At 32.5% G+C, this 20,293-nt stretch overlaps 2 protein-coding genes across 3 annotated transcripts; both read left to right on the top strand.

Moving 5' to 3' along the window:
- The first annotated feature begins 849 nt into the window (after window positions 1-849).
- LOC148607203 (uncharacterized) lies at window positions 850-6,682 on the top strand. Of its 2 annotated transcripts, none has more exons than XM_088544627.1 (4): window positions 850-968; window positions 3,809-3,914; window positions 4,387-4,672; window positions 5,049-6,682. In XM_088544627.1, the coding sequence occupies exons 1-4, from the start codon at window positions 942-944 to the stop codon at window positions 6,298-6,300; spliced, it is 1,671 nt and encodes a 556-aa protein (XP_088400753.1). In that variant the 5' UTR covers window positions 850-941; the 3' UTR covers window positions 6,301-6,682. The 2 variants fall into 2 exon arrangements, with proteins under 2 accessions (XP_088400753.1, XP_088400752.1); XM_088544626.1 differs by having other exon boundaries at window positions 3,809-3,929.
- A 1,976-nt stretch (window positions 6,683-8,658) lies between these two features.
- LOC148607202 (uncharacterized) lies at window positions 8,659-18,847 on the top strand. The gene is made up of 6 exons (XM_088544628.1): window positions 8,659-8,701; window positions 15,776-15,792; window positions 16,871-17,440; window positions 17,661-17,829; window positions 18,045-18,112; window positions 18,762-18,847. Exons 1-6 carry the CDS (start codon window positions 8,674-8,676, stop codon window positions 18,771-18,773), a joined length of 864 nt encoding a protein of 287 aa, XP_088400754.1. The 5' UTR covers window positions 8,659-8,673; the 3' UTR covers window positions 18,774-18,847.
- Window positions 18,848-20,293: the final 1,446 nt, after the last annotated feature.

Below are 20,293 nucleotides of genomic sequence, written 5' to 3'. Positions count from 1 at the left end.
TCTGGAATCAAATACACCACTTGAACAACTAGGTCAGAGGCAAAGATTATAACTATGCCTAAAAGTGTTGTTTTTTTTTATTTTATCAAATAGATAGACAGTTATAATCAAGAACAGGAATAGTAATGCGATACTATTTGTTTTCTACGGTATATTTTATTTTTTATCATCCGAGAACAATCCAATATTTCATCAGATAAAATATCAACTACACGCAATATAAATGAATAAATATAGAATGTAACAATACATAATCAATAGTATCAGTCGACATGTTTTACCCAAGGCCATTACATTACTAAAAGCACTGATTGAGTTCTGTATATTAGAATGCCCATTGTAAACTAATTATCATAATTTTAAGTATCCTTTCCTCTCTTCACAAAATATTATTTTCCACTTATCATTTTGCTAAAAAATGGCATCTACTTTTTAAACTGAATGGTTTATAGGTACATTATTCATTTGGTTTATTTTCTGTTGTTTTTTTTTTTTTTTTTTTTTTGGTTCCCTGTGTTTCTTTCCATTTATACTCGGCGTCACATAAATAACATACGGTTAAAATTTGAATAAAAATATTTTCAACGACTTTATTGACACCTACCGTCGTTTAAATTGTCTCAAATGACTTGCTCATTCGTTTAGCCAAACGGCTTCTCCCTAAACATTGAATCGTTAAATTCATGTCCGATTTTAATTTTCGGTGCCAATATTTACATTGTAAAAAGTCGGCCATGTTTACAGTGATCGGATTGCTAGGAGATGTTGTTTACGTTTAAATGGTTTGTCCAAAAACCGAAGAACCCAGAATACATTTCGGCGTTAGTTCGGAAATTTCGGATTTAGTCTACGCAAACAACGTACAATGCCGAGAAGTTGATCAAGCAGACGAACTCCAGTTTTTATTATCCAAACTGAGAAGAATATCATAGTGTGAGAAAATGGTTAATAGGAGGAGAAATTTTGAGGTAGAGAATCTCCAAATTAATACAATATTGATGATATTCCGGTAACAGAGTGACTGGCAATACAGCGTTTCCAAATCAAGCACAAATCAAAACAATGTCAATGAATCAAAACAGAGAGCCTTATCAGACAACTTGGTCTTAAGAATCACAGGCATTAATATCAAATCAATATGCAAATTCCCCCCTTTTTAAATAAGACTGTTAAATATTGACAATACAAGTACACACATTGCAGAACTTGTCATATTTTAAAAGACAGACCTGTATGAAATCTTTTCAAACAAGTTACAACACATTGTATAGCCTGAAAATGATATTTCATTATCATGTATGTATCATGTCACTAAATCTATAAAGTACAACTTCTAGTACAGTAAGGAGAAAACTATTTTATTCTGAGTTGGGGGGGGTGCAGTTTTTTATTTTATTCTGAGTTTGGGGGGGGGGGTGCAGTTTTTGGAAATGAAAATTATGGCCCTTAGATGGAAATAAATATTCTGGCCTAAAACCTCCTATGCTGAAAATAAATATATTTTATGACCTCAGTCAAGTTAGTTCATATACAGAAAAGGTATTAAATAATTCATTGCACAATATGGCAGAAAATGACCTGCAAAATTTCAAGAATAAATATTCTGTGTCCACAAAATTCGCAAGCGCCCTCAGAAGCAAATGATCACCCCATAACCCATTAAGTAAGTATTGATACATACCTGTAACTCATAATGCTATGCAGTGATTGAATCTTAGCTTGCAAATATCATTCTAATAACTAACCTTTATGTTTTGTCCAATCATCAGATAGATAATAAATTAAGAGCAAGCATAGGTTTAAAAGAGAATCTGATAAGCATGCCCTATATCATAAATGCTGCTCATGTCAAATATTGAGCCAGGCACTTTCTTTTTGTTTGGAATATGAGTTCTTATATTAGTTATTATAACTTTACATACTCCCGTAATGATAGAGTGTAGCCACTCATTTTATGTTTCTTCTTTGCATAATAAAATTTCCAATGGATATTAATATAAACTGTACCTAGTTTCAATTTTAATTCTAATTCTTAAATGTCAGACCCCTTATACTAGAAAAGTCATGTTAACTAAAAATGGTGAAAATCACTCGACTCCCACCCCAGGTCAGCCAACATACACCATTTTTCTTGATCAACCATGGTTAATTTGTAAAGCAACAATCCACAGAAATACAAAAGTCTAAATATAAATTTCTTGCAACGTCATAAACATGTTTGAATTTCTCACTAACAGTCAAATTTCACCACCAAATATCTTCATTATACATGTGTAACATACATAATAAAAACCTCAAACTGTGGGTCTATAATGAACATTTCAATCTTTACTCTATGTGGTGAATATAGAAACAATCATTTCATATTTTAATCAAAGAAACCCATATAAATCCTTGAAGAGAGGTTTCACATAGTGCAGTTTGATTTATCCACATACATGTAGTAACAATTCAATTCAAATTTGGCCAAGATCGAATTTTCTATCTTGTCTTTTTTTTTTTGTAGAAAACTATATGTCTTGCTCTAAAAAATATGAATACAAACATATATACAAGATATAGTAAGACAATGATAGATACTACCTCCTTATTTCTTGCAAACTTAAATTCTGCTTTTTCATTTCAAATTTTATCCTTACTGCCCTCTTTTATAAACTAAGATGTATAAAATGTACTTCTTATTCATACCTTTTTGAAAAGCCAAGGGAAGGCCAGGATTTATAATTATTATTCTTTAATTACTATATCATGTCCTATAGGGGTGGTGAATTGACCTATATTGGGAATAAAAGGCCAGAGAAGATGCTACACCACTAAGGGAACAACAATTTGAAATTTATGGGAGGAGTGGACTTTGAAAACTTTTTCTACTTTTTTTGGTAACTATCTGTTATAAAATCTTGGTGAAAATATGTTGACCCGTATTGGAGTTATTGACTTTTTTTAGACATTTTTGCTGTTGTTTTATATTTTTTTTTGAAAAATCTTTTCCTTAAAAGATACAATACAGAATTCAAAAAAAGTTTGTATTTTTGTTTTTTAGGGTATCCTAAACAAAATTACTATTTGAATTTTTGATTGTTAAAAAACATTCACATAATTACTAAAAAAAGAACAGAAGGGTTGGACAGGCAAAAATTTGGTCAGGTGAGCAATTGATGCTCCTGGGAGCCTGTTGTTTTTCTTGCTACTTCAATCCTGACTTTTTCTTTGAAATCTGTTCCTAGCCCCACCCCCATTAAATACAAATACTTTATTGGCAACAGTCACAAAAGAAATATGGTTATGACCCAGTTACAACATATACATGTATGAAATAAAAACATTAATAACATTTTTTTTTTACAAATGGACATGAAAAAACATGTTAAATCAAATATAAATTGGTATTTCTCTTAAGGATTGATTTCATGTATTCTGTCTCATGAAACAGTTTTAGAATATGGGGTTGAAAGGTGTCATTTTGAATCTGGTCAAATATGTACCTTAAGGGATAAAAAATTGCAATTGCACAGTCGCCTATACCTGCTAGATTTTGAGATGGGTTACCCAATTTTTATGAATTATATTAAGCCTGAATATATAGAATTCATACTTGACTTAATTATTCAATGTTTGAACTTTGTGGTTGTGTCAAGCTGTGCCCTGCAAAGCATTTCAATCCCTACAAAAATGAAGTACATGTACATGTACAATGTATTTATATTTTTTTTAATATAGAAAGAAGTTTTTTTTGAAGTGCAATACTGTACTCAGGTATTTTATGGAGCAAATCGTTATTTAAACTAACGTAAATTATATTTTTCAGGTTTTGGATATTGTGAAAAATATGTTGAAGTTTTTTCAAATGGAAGAAAGATTAAAAAGAGCATGGTGTATTAAAAGCCCTGTTAGTCGTATTTCTAGAGCAACAGGTAATAACGACACAGGTCAATTTCAAATTTAGAAAGTTTATGTGATTCATACATAGTTGGAAATTAATGTTTATATAGTACAATATTGCCTCGATCTAGCAAGGAATATTTAAGTTATTATACCCCCTGCAAATATAGTTATGGGGTATAAAAGAAATCACCCTGACTGCAACGAGAGATAATTAAAATTATGGGTTTTAATTACAAGGAACTCGTAAGCACTATTCACTTCTCTATGAATGATAACATTGAGCACCAAATATAAGAAGAAAGCTGTCACTTGAGTTGATCAAGGAATTCAGCAAAAAAGTGAACAAATACAGAAGAAATTAAATTGGTTGAAAAATTATCTTCGGGAGTCCAAACCTGGAAGTGACTACTTTTTTTCCCAGAAACATTTCCTTAGCTAGGTATACATTAACATATTCATAGTATTTACCAGTCAGGAAGGTAAAATGTTCTTCTTTTTCAGGAATTCATAAGAATACCATTATTGCATGGCTTAAGAAGAATGAGACGAGGAGCGACCCTGTGCAAGATGTGGTGAAGTCTATTCATCTGGCCACTGCCCAAAAACCTGTTCCTGACAGGCAGAAGTTGGATGATTTTGACAAAGGTGTGGTGAGGAGAACAGTTTACGAGATGCACCAGAAGTCACATGCTGTGACCATGCCCGCACTACAGCAAGCCTTGAAAGAGAAAGATATTGTTGTTTCAGTATCTACTGTGGCAAGAACAGTGAAACAACTGGGTTTCCGGTAATTTTATACACTACTTATGTTTACAATAAGACAGTAACATACTGACACATTAGCTGTAAAAAAGTACATGTAGTGCATCTATAAATACAAACCAGATATTTGATTTTAATTCTGATAGGTTTATAAAAATCATATAACCAAGTTTGTCATTTAGTTGATCATAATGCATGATCCAAAGATAAAATCTGTATATGAAATAGTACTTTGCAAGATTTGTAGTTCTTGATCTTTTTTAAAAATAAAAAGGGGGGGTTCAAGGCTTTTATTTTCTCATTCTTTTTTGGGCAAGGTTTTGCACAGATGTAAAAATTTTTCAATGTTTAATCATGGCAAGTTATACATGTACTTATCAAAATTTTATTTTCTTTGTCAGGTTCTACAAGAATGCATCTGAACGGAGATTCATTACAGAGCGTCCTGACATTGTGCAGTGGCGTCATACATACCTTCGCAAGATACGTAAGTTTAGGCAACAAGGCCGCAATATCGTATACTTGGATGAGTCTTGGCTGAATACAAATCATGTGATCAAGGGAGATTGGCTGGATGTTCCCAGTACCTCTATGTCAGTTTTTGAGCCACACTGTAAAGGCAGTTCTCGTAAAATACCTACGGGGAAAGGTACCAGATTGATAATACTTGATGCTGGTTACAAAGGTCAAGGCCTCATCCCTGGGTGTGGTCTGAACTTTGAATCTAAAACCAATAGTCAGGATTATCATGACGAGATGAATAAGGAGCACTTTACAGAGTGGTTCAAAGACACCCTCCTCCCAAGATTGCCCCCTCAGTCTGTGGTCGTAATGGACAATGCTCCGTATCACAGCCACTTGGATCCTGAATTTAGGGTGCCAACAAAAAGTGCCAAAAAGTCAGACATCTCGGCATGGCTGGAAAAGAACAATGTCCGTTACGATAAGAAAATGAACAAGGCTGAGTTAAGTGATCTTGTAAGTCAAAACAAGCCTCGTCCAAAGTATGTGATTGACGGCATTGCATCAGCTCATGGCCATGAGGTTTTAAGATTACCTCCTTATCATTGTGAGCTCAATCCAATCGAAATGGTTTGGTCTAACTTGAAAGGCTTTGTAGCTAGTAGAAATACTACCTGCAAAAAATCAGATTGTATAAAGCTTTTCAAGGAGGCCAAGTCCCATTTTGATGGTCAGACCTGGGACAGATATGAGAGTCACGTGATAAGGGAGTATGAGGAAAAGCTCTGGCAGATGGATGGACTCAGAGATGAGGACGTGCCACGCGTGGCTTTTACTGTTACGGACGATTCTGACACTGATGACAGCCAGAGGACTATTCCTTACTGTGTTTCAGAGGGGGAGGGCGATGACTTAGAAAACGACGATGACCTAGACGATATCTCTGATTTCATTGATCCAGCTGGTGAGGTTTTGTGCAACACCTGTGGCAATGCCGAGCCACCTAAGTCCATTCGGAAGGACAAACACATTGACTGGTTTCATTGTGATATGTGTGATCGGTGGGTGCATAACAGATGTAGCACAAAACCTGCCCTTGCAAGGAATGTATGTCTTCGGTGCTTCTCCATTCTTAACCACCGGGACCTCAGTCAACCACTGATTTTGCCACCAGAAGATATGGAACAATAATATCTTTCTTAAATTCAATAACCATGTTTTGTAAATGTACAAGATTATTTAGATTTAATTTATCAATTGATCAAAATACTTATTTTCATATCTTAAGCAATCTAAAAATAGCAATTTTTTATTCTATTTATTGCTTGAAAATAACAGTAATAATTTGGCACTAAGATAATCATGAATTAAAACTTTTTTTACATGTACATGTATGTATGACATGTGTTATTAAACCTCAAAGGCTCTTGTAGAGTGGACATGCTTGCAACTTTTGATTTGTGTACAACTCAACATGATTTTCCTCAGCACACATTTGTCTAATCTTCGGCTACTGCTTGAAAAGGGAAGATTTTTGGACAGTTGGTTTGATGAATACATTAGCCCATCTTGCACATAAGATTGAATTGTGATAAAAGCAAAATCTGTGATACAATTTCAACATCTGTGATAACTTTTCCTGTTAATAATTGAAATCGTGTTATTTGTTATAATTTAAATTTATTATATATACTATCATGTTTCATTGAATATATTGATAACCCTAATGTTTACAATGTTGTTTGATTCCTTGATAGTTTAAGGTACTACAGTTGATATAGATTTTATATTTACTAGGGGATTAATATATACATTTGTATGATAGCATTGAATTTGATTTGTTTACAATGCACAATTACTTAATATTGTTATTGGAATGAACTTGTACATGAACCTTATCATGCTGATATTGGAATTGTTAAATTATATTATAGTTGTTACATGTTGTGAAACTTATAATATACTATTTTTTTCTCTCCATGTCTTGACTCTTTGATTGAAAATTTGCAAGGTGTCCGCGAATAAAATAATGAATTAGATGTGTACAAAGCTCAGGTGAATTTTAGTAAGCCTCATACTAAAATTGCATGTAAACCCTTTTTCTCAACCTACTTGTTTGTACCCAACAAAATGTCTCTACCCTCCTCTCCAAAGAAAAACAAAACTGATCTTTCTGCAATTGTTTTTGTCTGTTGAACACATATATTTGAAAACTTGAAATTGTGAAATGTGTAATACATATTTCCTATCTAAATAACAACAACAAAATGAGTCAAGGACAGTCACAACCGCACAAGAATAACAAGTATTACTTTGTCAAGGACTGGTATAATTAAATCAAACATTCAGAAATGTTAATTTGTAGACTTAAGCTGACAGAATAATGTGGCCATATTTTACTATTATATGTACTTGTAGAAAATGTGGAGTCAAATATTTGTCAATATTGTGTTTAATGGAGTTGCAAAATTATACATGTATGCATTAACAATGTACCATTTAATACACATCAATTCTCTACAGCACAGAGTAGTGAATTTAGAATTCATACTGACAGAAGTAATTACATACAAGTCCAAGATCTGGTTTCTTACAACACAAAAAGTTCTATTTACCGAATTATCAAAGTACTTAAAAGCATTCTGATTTATCACAATATAGTTAGAAACTTGGTTAAAAAGTACACCAGTGAAAAGAAAATATGGACAGACTGTTGCAGTGAGTTTTGGTATATCTCGACAGTTCTATATTGAATCAAACACATATTAACTAACTTGAATAGAGTTGCTGTTGGGAACACACCTGTGTACCGAGATGGTGTACATTTTGTACTTCTATATAGTCCAATCCAAGGAAGATTACTGTGTAATAAATTTACATTTCCATGACCTTTTCAGTTGTCAATTCATTACACAATACAATACAGTGATAATGACAATAATGCGAGAGATTACTCAACGTCTCCTTAAGATTAAAATCCCTCAAAGTGCCTGTGTCCCTACAAATTCAAAGTGCCCTGATAAGGATTGTTATGAAGTATTCAGGGACTCTATATTGCTATCAGTATTGTACATGTATGTACATGCACATTGTATATACATTTATTGTCCCTGTCACATGTAAACATGTTTTTATATATTTTTTTTTCTATCGTGGAAGCTTTTGCAAGGAATGCCATGTGTCATATACAAATTCCGCACTGTAAACTGTAAACTCTCCGGCTCTCGTGCTTAATGATCGAGTAATAACTCGATCACAATGTTTTAAATCCGACAAAAATACGTTGCATGTGAGTTGGTAACAAAAGAAAAATGTCTGAACCCAGGAGTCCTGGCTGTCTTACTTTAAATCCAGTTTAAAATTGCCTTAAATCGTAAATGATGCACAGAAACAATGTAAACTGACATGTCTAACTACTTAAAACCAGAACAGCATTGTGTAAAAGTGTCCAGCATATCAGCGTTTGTTTACATACAAAATGGCGGGAATTAATACGATTGTCACCGGAGATCTACGGGAACTTACGAACTTCCGTTGTAAACAATTCGTCCCGTAGAAACCAACATGGCGGATATTAGTATAGGATTTCCCCGTAAGGATTTGTTACGCATGATTAAGCTAATAAGCGACTTGTTTAGGGAGAAGCCGTTTGGCTAAACGAATGAGCAAGTCATTTAAGACAATTTAAACGACGGTAGGTGTCAATAAAGTCGTTGAAAATATTTTTATTCAAATTTTAACCGTATATTATTTATGTGACGCCGAGTATAGAATGTAACAATTACAAAAAATTATAAATAATGTTTAAGTTAATTTTAATTTTTTTTTTTTGTTATTGGTACGTCAATCTTTTTTTCAAGTAGGTTAATACGAGAAAGTACGGACTATCTTATTAATGAGTATACGATTCTTAGTATAACTTACATCGTGGGGGAGAGGGGGTAAGGGTTAGCTAGACAAGTAATTTGCTTTCAGTATTTCTAAAGAAGTATTATTCCTACATCAAGTGACAGATTATTCAAACTGACACTAGAAGAAATAGCAAACAAACGTATCTAATAATCATTCTGTGCTTCTAGTACATTAAGTGACAGATTATTCAAACTGACACTAGAAGAAATAGCACACAAACGTATCTAATAATCATTCTGTGCTTCTAGTACATTAAGTAGATTGTCTAATTGCTCCGGAACTTATATGACTTTCATATTGAAAGCATTTAAAGACTGATGTTAAGTTACATAGCACTTAAAAAGTTAGAACACATTTTCTATACTAAGAAAAAAATCACTTGAATCTATAGACATCCAATTTAGTGTTTGAAACAGAAACAATAACGGTGTTCTTATTTCAAAATGTGCGTTCTACGCTATCAAGCTTTGCTTAAATTTGCACAAATTTTGTAAAAGGTACGGGTACAACATCGAATTTCAAATGACATGCGGTAAAATCAAACATTCACCTTGATGAATTATCAATTGTGACAAGATCGCCATTTTTTCCTGACAACTAGCAGTATCTTTGTCCTTTAGACATAAATTAATGTATTATATTCGTTATAGCATAAAACTCATCAGAAATACGAATTTTGATAAGATAAAGTAATCAGACAGAACATCATACTTGTCGAAAAAGGGGTTGGTTGGAACCACCCATGCCCAAATGAACATGCAATACAAAAAGTAATCGACAAGACTTTTGATAGTTACTTGTAATAATGTATGAACGACGTTAAAGTGCGTGCAATACTATAGACAGTTCAGCCTCATTTTCTCTGGGCACAGACAGCATGTTCTCCCTGTAATGTGACAGTAACTCATGCCCTTTTTCCCATTTACATCTAAGTACATGTATGTATGAGCTAAACCAGCCAGTAAACATCATGCATTATACCATTAACGATGTAGTAGTTTAATTAACTTGTAATGGTAAAAGTGGATTAACACATTACAAGTATTAAAACCAATGTATATCATGTAGTTAAAAAAATGAAAATACACATTTTGCTTTGCCATAATCATACACATGTACATCTAAACAGCTGCCATGTTAGTACAAAGGTCTGTAGAACTTATGCACACATAATTTTAAGTAAACAACTTTGGAAGCATTCACTAAAATGTATGTACATGTTAATGATTGAGGAATATGTAATGACCATATGACTTTTGAAAATCATTCATGAACATATGAACTTGATTGACCTGTCATATCTGTAATATTCAATTTTTTAATTCATATCCCTATGAGGATACTGCAATTAATTATTAGAATTCAAGTTAATTATTTTCATTTTCGTCATAATTTCAAGGCACACATTCTGTTCATTTATGTCAATGCAGGTATCTACATGTACATAAACATGTAATGCATGATGTGTAATTGTCTATGAATACATTGAAAGCCACTTTATCTTCTTTACAATTGCCTCTTTCATTCAATTTCTCCTCACATTTTATCTTATTATAAGAGCAAAGATGTTTTCTTGGTGTTCATCAACAAGCAATTCAGTAGACGAAATTCACTTGTCATTCATGTACATGTATATTCACGCACACACATATATATATTCTTTACATCATGTTATTACATGGGTACAAAACAGCTCTCCAGAGTATAAACTAGCTACAATTTTGTTGATTCTGTCATGGTAAATGATTGGTGATATCAACTGGAGCCCAATAAACCCTATGGTGTGACCTAAAGACCTAAAATGTAAAATAAATAATGAATCACTTCCAATGTTTATGCATCTATCAAATGGGGGATCACATTTTATACACATTTTGTTTAGATTTGTTACTTTTTGAAAATATTACAATTTTATAATTTTCTATATGTAATAGTTGTCAAGATATTACATATCAATGGCTTAAAATACCCACAATTAAACATATTTCCTGTTTCTTACTCTGCCTGTTTCATGGTTTAAAACTAAACTTCTAACTCGAGCAAAATGATATAAAACTTGATAATAGTTTGCCAGTTTCAAAACAATTTGGAAGAGAAATACCTAAACTTCATAGGAAATATTATACATAGGGGCAGCCAGGGGTGGAACAGCATACAAGTAGAGGGGTGTATGTGAAATGCACTTCTTTACTCCCATTTGCTTATAATAAAATTACTTCCTGTGTATTCTGTTGGCTATTTTCACTTCAATCTGGATATAAATTTCCCTGTACAATCTGAAGGAATTTTTTTACCTCAGTTTCCAGATTAAAATACAAATGTACTCCCACGTCATATGTAGCATATCTGCTGTTTTATACTGTAGGCTTCATACATCTTATTAATAAAATTATACATGCTTCCATTATAAAATGAATACTGACACTCGGGTGTAGTTTTCACAGTAAAATTTATATTTCGTAATAGTAGAACGCCATGAAACTTAATAGAAACTCTTTCATTGGTATACATTTTATATGTACAAAGTATCAAATAATTCAGATGCACAGTTCAAATTTGATATCCAATCAAGCAGTAGAACAATAAAGCGAATGAATGCAGTTTAGGATTATTATGGTCTTTTTCAGAAGCTGATGTTAAATACCTATTTAACCTTTACCTTATTCATATTTTCAGTGCTAGATTTCTCCAACGTTGAACACATTTGAACCAAAAAAAAAAAAAAAAATGACATCAAATTTAATTTGTCATACAAGTATTCACTATGAAATGAATATCATTCTGACACTCAAGTATAATTTTGACAATAAAACTGACATTTCTTTCCTTTTTTGCAATGAAATTTAATTAAAATGCTTTCAATGTCATACATTTAAAATGTACAAAATATCAAAGAAGTCAGATAAACCGTTTCAGCTAACATCTAAACAGGTAATTTTAATAAATTTATGATTTTTGTTTTCTCATTTTTCAGTAAGTGATGTGAAATACATATTCAATCTTTATTTTGTAAATTAAATGAATTGTAAATATTGTAAGCATATAACATTGGCTAGAATTGTTCCAAATATGCACACATGACATTTGAATTAACAATATAAATTTGATATGGCATAAAATGGAAGTTATACATAAATTCACTATGAAGTGAATACTACCACTCATGTATAGTTTTGACAGTAAAGTCGACAAGTCTCTTGTTTAATGCATTGCAACTTGGCAGAAACACTTCCATTGTTATCCTTTAATTGATAAAAAAAAGGGGGTGAAAATTTTACAACATTTTCAAAAAAGGGGAGGAGTCCAAGTGTAAATTGGAGATAAAATGACTATTTGTAAGTGTCAGTTATTGACATTATAAATATCACTGTTAGATTAAATGAAGTGGCTTCAGTATGCATGTATGTGAATCAGTGAATGGTCACAGAGAACAGATAAGACAACTAGCAATACTTGTAATTACATGTATATGCATGGGCACTATATTTCTTTGACGGAACATATAACGGAATAAGAATAATTGATTCCATAATTTCTAAAATCAGTGTTTTGATTTAGACTTCTTTCATACTTTTTGTTTGGCAAAACCTCGTGTTTTATACCAATTTTGAGCCTCATCCGTATATTGCTTTTGTTTATGTTAATATACTGGTATCCTTATCTTTATGTCAACTTTGCACGAACTTTTTATCTCAAATAAGTGTTTTTTGTAATTTTGTGCGTTTTGTTAAAACAAGATTTATAGCATTTTTAGCAAACAAAAATAGATAGAGCTTTAGAATTCACCCTGTGGGACGTATTAATTTGTCGTTCAAGAATTCTCAGCCGATTAACAGTTTTCTAACCGACAACAAGAAATTTCGTAAAAACCTTTTGAACGGTTATTGGAACACAAAAACTGTAAGTTCAGCAACAGTAAGAAGTATTATTTTCAAATGTTTCGAACAGATTTGTGGTTTCCCTTATCCGCCATTTCATGACTTGAAATGAATCGATTTCAGTTTGTGAATAATAATTTAAACCGGAAGTCGCACAAACCGTAACTATTAATCTTTGATTGATCCTTCTTTAACCAATCTGCGTATATAAGGAAACACTGTTGAACTTTACCAGATCACTGCCTTCCCCCCTCCCCCCCAAAAAAAAATCAGTCATTTTAGATTCGTTTAACAATCAAACATATAATTTTCTTTTGGTGAAACACAACTGTCATATGAATGCAAGGTACAATGTAGTTGAAAATACGACTGTTGAAATTATGAACTAGAATTGGCTTTTATATGAATTATCTATTTTGTATTATCTACCTTTCATTGTTCGATGATACTTTAAACATAACTGAGTATCATTCTTAATTAATTGTTGAAAGGAGTGGATACAGTTCTTAAGTTACTATTCATAAACTGTTTCTTACAAGTATGACTTTAAATAATATTCATAAACATAATCTTATGATATGAGTATGAAATGAGCCAAAACTTCTCAGATAGATATTATTATATGTTCCACCTGCCCTATTACATAGTTGTTGATGTAAATTGGCTTGCATTTAAGTTCATATGTCAAATACTCTTATACACGCATTCCTATGAGGTTAAGGTGGGAAAGATGATTCATTTTTTCTGGAACAATATACCATTTAAAAGTAATTGCTTTCCAGAAAACAAATAGAGAAAAGATAAAAAGGCTTACTTTTAGGTTAAATTTGAAATATGATAAGCCTTTTCAGAGGAAAGTGATTGATACCAATTGCCCATATCAAGATGGCGATACACCATCCACAAAATTTTTATTGAGTTTAAAAACAAATCGGTTAATTTTGATTGTTCATTTCTCTTCTTTGCAAGATAAGGTATTTTCCATAAACTAATTTGGTACTGTGACGTTACAAAGGCCGATCGTTCAGCAGCCCGCAATTTAAATAATTTCAAACTAAACGAGGCTTTCGTGAAAACAAATCTTAAATTTGACTGGAATCGAATGTAAATTAGATTGTAAGGATTTGTTTGTACCTTTGACCACGTTATGCTTTCATAACCAACTTTTGGACCGTTTACAATTGTTTATCAGCCGCTTTGTGGTACTTGAAGCGTAACCACCTCGACTATTTGCATAACTTTGCATAAAAGATGGTACACCTAGATGCAAATATATAGTTCTTGGTAGAGATTCCTCATACTTTGTAAGAAATAATTCCAAATCATCTTTCAAATATACAGAGGAAGATGTTTACTAAATGCTGGAAATTTTAATCGACAACATATTTGTCCAGTGTGGTGGACGTGTTTTTTTACACACGGTCGGAATTCCAATGGGAAGAAATTGTGCTTCTGTCATTGCTGACCTTTTTCTTCACTCTTATGAGGTTGCCTTTATAGCTGATCTGATCCGAAAGAAAGAATATCGTTTAGCTAGATCCTTTAATCTCAGTTTCTACTGTACAGATGACGTATTATTTATCCCAAAGCGCTTGAGATAAAGGCTACTACAAACATTGTGAAGTCAGCCTCATATCTTGACCTACACTTAGAAATAGATGCTAAAGAAAAACTATTGACCAAACTCTACGACTTTGTGATGACTCTTCATTCAAATTGTCAACTTTCCTTTCATTTGTGGCAACACCCCTTCAGCACCTGCATGCGTATGGAGTGTTCATATCACAACTCATACGTTATGCCTGAACTTGCCGAAACTACGCTGACTTTTTGTATCCCACTAAAATTCTAACAAAAAGGCTTCTGGAACATGGTTATGTTGCTACAAGTTTGATGTCATCACTACAAAAGTTTTATGGTCGTCATCGTAAACTCCTGAACCGTTACGGTGTATCCATCTGCGCAATGAAAATTGATTTATTCAACGTGTCATAGTTTTCCTTTCCTCTTTCGTCTACCCCGGACTTGACTTTTTATGAGCAACTTGACGGGTGTTTCTAGAAAAGAAGAGGATGCTTACCCTACCAGTGCACTTGTTCCATGCTCTCAGTTTTTAGTGGAGTCCGAATTGCTCATTTGCTTTTGTTGCTTGGTATGTATGATTTTAGTTACTTTGTGTTCTTTGTTGTGTGTGTCTGTTTTCCATGTCTGGTCTTTGTCCCTGGATTGCATTCTTTTGATTACCGCTATAACCTTGGTTCACCCATTACTCTTAGTTAAAGATTAAAGACAATCTGTAAATAGCATTGACTGCTTTATGAGTACCCGACTCTTTCCAATTGAAAAGCTTGAAATTTTATATAGTAGTATATGTTTTATTCACAGTGTTTGTAAATATTTTTAGTTATACACTTTTACACAACGTTCGAGACCAGAACAAACATGTATTTCAACATTACAATGTTCAAGATATGTGTTTCTATTGATAAATTTATAAAATGTCATGTTCTTACCATTTATTTCCCTACACAGTCAGTTTGTTTAAGACGCTGAGGAAGGTCACTAGTTGAATAAAAATTTTGCATTTGTGTATCTTATAAACTTATAGAAAAGGAATTTGCTTGAATATAATACCGTCAATACCGAACAAATAAAGTCCAAAAAGGGTATGTTTACACAGGTTTACCTGTTTTAACTTATTGATTATTACAAAAACATAATATGCAATAGGCAAAACATGGAATCTGATTAGGGAAGTAAAGTTTATTATCATTGATTGTTGGTCGGCAATGTAGCAATAGGAATACATCAAATTGAAACATGATGCAACTCAATTCCATTTCATATAAATTCTGATACTATTCATTATTTAGCAGGTTTCTTCAAAGTAAAGGTAAGTTATTAGATGCAAAGTTCCATCTTTATATAATCTCAACACAAAGTATGCATTGTAGGTCCATAATCTAAGAAACACTCCATTTATCTTATGCTTTTTTAAATTTCCAAAATTTTGTTTTAATTCATAGTGTTAATGTTAAAAGCTACAAGATCACTAAATTATTTTCTATCAAAGTAACCGTTGTATGTAAACTCATGAACGTTGTCGCCACAAAATAATATTTGCTTTAAATATTGGTTTAATGATATGTTTATGGTAAGATGTAATGATTGACATATTTTTATTCTGAAACAACCAAGAACAACGTAGAAAAACAAAACTATATATTAGCAGGTCATTTTGTGTCGGATTATTTCTTATCGACAAAGGAATGTTTCCTTGCATATGTCAAATGCATAAAATCAAACTATCATATTTGCAAAGTCCAACCATCAACGACCGCATTTTTCAATGTTGTTTTCTATGTTCTGGTTTAATCTGTCGTTACTGTCAAGATGATCTGGTAAGAAAAAACCATCATCCTAATTTGATTGTTTTACATTTTATCTCTGCGCCTCTTGTTGATTTTACCACAATCTAATTATTTCCTTAACCTTTGTCTACGTCTTTTTCAATTGTCAATACGGTGAGCCCTTGTTTAGTGAGGCAGTTTCACAGTGGAGCAAATCGTTGTTGAATTCCTGACGATCTTCCCCGTTTTTTGTAACAAATTAAAAACGTGATGAATATTTCGGGTAGGCAGAAAAGTAGCATTTAAAATGGCAAAATCACAGATAAACCCGACTAAAAGGTGGAGGGTCAAGCCAAGTCTTATGCCTAGTCAATCCTCCTGCTTCCCTAGTTCCAGTTTAAATTTGTGTAATTTTTTTTCTAATAATATTATTGGATATTTTCAATTGCACAGTTTCCCTCAGTTGAATCAGAGATTATTGTTCCATTATTACGAATAATATCCCACACGAACCGGACGTTGAATTTAGTATCGAAAAATGTTCAACGGGCTTTGGTAACTTGTACAGGGGCATTGGTGTTGTAAACTAAATTAAAGATTTGTTTTAAAAATTAATTGTAGATGAGACCAGAATACATAGTTTACCTATTTCTCGCAACTTTCGTACTTTTTAAATCATCAGATGCTTGGGGAGGATTTCGATTTCCAAGGATTCATGTTCCTCGTATTCAAGTCAATATTCCGTCAGTTGCCATTGATCCATTAAAAGAATTAGAAAAAGGGGTGAAACATGTTGTTTCTGAAGTAAACAAGATAGTCAAGGATACTGTAAAAAATACAGAGCATTTGATTAAGGATACAACAAAAATTGTTGAGGAAACAATAGAGAATACTGCAAACGATTTTAAAAAAGTCATTGAGAATCCAAGTAAAATAATAAATGACCCCCTATGCGACGCTGGCCTTTTAATTTTTAAACCTTCTCTGTACGTTACGAAGAAAATATTGGAAAAAACTTTGCTTAAACCGAAATATAAACTCGAGATTGATAATTTAAAACCAGCGACCATCAAACCAATACCACCATGCCTCATACAGTTGTGTGGTCCGTCGTGCAGTGAATCCGGTCATGGTGGGTCAGTGTGTAAGTGGTACTGTAACAACACATGTAATGTTTTTGGACATAATAAGGTATGCTGAAAATATTTTTACCTCCTTTTCTGTTTGTATTGACTTCGATGTATACATAAAAACTCACAGATTGAATTTTAACATGAATTATTCATAGAGTTTATAATCATAAATATATCAATTTAATCTGATTGAAGGACAACAGGTCTTTAAACTTCAATAAAATACATGGCTTTAAACATATTTTGTAAGATTGTAAATATCGCAGCATCCTTTGTAGATCAAACCTGAGTTTAACTGGGTGGGGAAGACATTTTACATGCCATGTACGTTTAAGGCGTATGACAAGAACAATGATGGCATGAAACCATGGGAACTTTCTCCTGTCGTCAATGTCAACCCAAGTGGATCAAATAACATGATGATGTTTAAAAGGCTAGATAAAAACGGTAAGAATTGTATGTTTCAAGATTTGCTACATGTTTGTTTGATATTTTTTGGTTTTATATACAATGAAAGTAAACTAGGACGCTTGTATTTGGAAATGTCATCTGTTCAAACACGCTCATGTGCCTATAAAACCGCAAATTGGGGTGTTGGTTTATACAATATATATGTATGCTACGTAAAAACATATTTCATACACTCCTCACTTCCATTTAAGGCGATGGAACAGTATCCGAAGAGGAATTCAACAAACCGAAAGATCTTATCCTTCTTACAAACTGTAAGGTAGGTATTTTATGAATTAATCGTTCGTATATTTTGCAAATACAAGTTTGTTTTCTTTGTATGCGATACACGCTCAAAATTAGATTTCAGTGGGTTTATCTTCAAACCTAGCAAAGAAAGTTGATAAGCATCCATTTGGTGATTACATATTTACACATGAAAATTTTGATAATTTTTTAACATTTGGATAATAGAAATATGGACGTTTGGCCAAATATTGGTTGTTCGGGTTCGTTTTGGATTAGATACAAAACAATTTATTCTTTGTTTATTGTAAAAATAAGTTTGTTATGATATAAGAAAAACAGTTTCTAATTTAGGGAACACATGGACAAAACAATCCCGGGAACAGCTAACCACAAAAAAATATAAATCAAACGAACAATCATATACACAAAGACAAAAACCACAATAACTCCTATATACAAAAAGGTGACCAAGTGTGGATTTTTTTTTAAAACATCAAAGTTTAACGCAAAGAAAGTTTAAGTCGTCTGACTTACAACATTTGGTTTCTTCTAGTTCTGAGTCTTTAAGTAAGAGAATTTTTATGATCGTGATGACAACAACGATATCGATATACGATATATTGAAATAAATATACTGGGATAATGAATAATGAATATACCAAGAATCATTTCTTTTTCAGAATACAAACTAAACAAAACCAAACCTCTCTTGAATGGAAGTATAACTCAAATACAGATTTCTCCTAATAAAAAAATAATCATAGTTTTTAAAGTTATATTCTATACGTCATTAATATTGAATTTCCATAGTTAACCGTTTTGTATGTATTTGCCACTGTTCTGAAATTTGGTTTCGTTTACAATTTTCATATAGATGCATTATAATGCACCTCGGCAGTCTGTTGTTGTTAATTATTGAGACGGTTACCGGTCCCATACCAATACTAAAATGTAAGATGAGTTCTACTTACTGAATTCTACTATACAGCTTTAGCTGGGACTAGGATAAATAAAAGCTGAAACAAATGAACAATACTTAAAACTTGCTTTTGCAAATAGTTTGAACTTAAAAAAATCTCAGTGAAAAAAAGGAAAGAATCTGGGAAAAAAAGACATACATGTTTCTTTTTTATTTTAATGAATTTCATAGAAAAAAACTCAACAATCAATCAAAAATGTCTTTTACAATTATTGTTTTACTTAAGGTTATTTTCGTTGATTTGAAATGCGAGGGAATGATCGTGAAATTAATAACCTACCAACAAAATATAGCAAACATTTCTGTAATTTCTTGACAGAACGTCTAAAGCTAGGACCTGAAGAAATTGATTGAATTTTCCAGCTTTTAAATGGCGTAATATCTAAATTGCAGACACAAGTAAATTCTGACATTTTTTTTTATCTCGGTGGGGTTGTTGTCTCTTTGATATATTCAACATATCCATTCACGGAATTCTTGGATACAACAAAAAGACAACGGGAGAAGAAAAGTTCGAAATATACACGCACAAAAATGAACGACAGTAAGTACATTATATGAAGACTTGGGATAATTCATGTTATGTAGGAGTAAACAGTTCCTGTCCTGAGGAGATTTTTGGTTGATGGTCAAGTCCGATGAGTGAGAAGGACACCATTGGAGGTTGGTCATATTTGGCACAGACACTGTATATCGGTCAAGCAAATCATTGTGACGACAGTACAACGTTGAAGATACGGACTTTCAACATGATTTAAGCTTTGCTACGCATGGAGGAATAACTACATACGTGAAGTTCATATAAATAAATAGGCAGGGAAACGGGAGGTGACTTCTACATGTATCGCGTAAATATATGCTTTAATTATTTCAATTATTATGATTCAAAAACGGAGAAGGGGACTATATTGTTTTTCTTCAGTCTTTGTTATTTTTTTTCTTTCCCGCTTACTTCGTCCGCGTATATTGTCCAAAAACGACCGAACAGACTGCAACTAAACACAGAAATAGGTCACCAAAAACAAATGTACAATCTATATCTGAAGTTTCAATCAAGGCCGTCATTTAAAACTTGCCGCCGTTTAAATATGAAAAAAAATCATAGGTACAAAATCGTAGAAACTTGATATTTTGATTAAAAATAAGTCACTACTAGGATTTCCGCTGGCCATATTGAAAAATGTTTTTAAAAAATGATTCCAATATAGCAGCCGGTCGGAAAAATAAAAAAAA

This window comes from Perna viridis, chromosome 9 (genome assembly GCF_037379345.1).
Source record: "Perna viridis isolate PV_CMFRI_1.1 ecotype Kerala chromosome 9, ASM3737934v1, whole genome shotgun sequence".
Classification (NCBI taxonomy): Eukaryota; Metazoa; Mollusca; class Bivalvia; order Mytilida; family Mytilidae; genus Perna; species Perna viridis.
This window is presented reverse-complemented; position numbering and strand designations above follow the sequence as displayed.

Excerpts from the sequence above, each read along its gene's own strand:
- LOC148607203 (XM_088544626.1), top strand. The coding sequence starts at position 942 with ATGGTTAATAGGAGGAGAAATTTTGAG. Across the intron at positions 969-3,808 it reads ATAGGAGGAGAAATTTTGAG|GTTTTGGATATTGTGAAAAA; the intron begins GTAGAGAATCTC and ends TATATTTTTCAG. Across the intron at positions 3,930-4,386 it reads AACAGGTAATAACGACACAG|GAATTCATAAGAATACCATT; the intron begins GTCAATTTCAAA and ends CTTCTTTTTCAG.
- LOC148607202 (XM_088544628.1), top strand. The coding sequence starts at position 8,674 with ATGGCGGATATTAGTATAGGATTTCCCC. Across the intron at positions 17,441-17,660 it reads ATGTTTTTGGACATAATAAG|ATCAAACCTGAGTTTAACTG; the intron begins GTATGCTGAAAA and ends CATCCTTTGTAG. Across the intron at positions 17,830-18,044 it reads TAAAAGGCTAGATAAAAACG|GCGATGGAACAGTATCCGAA; the intron begins GTAAGAATTGTA and ends CTTCCATTTAAG.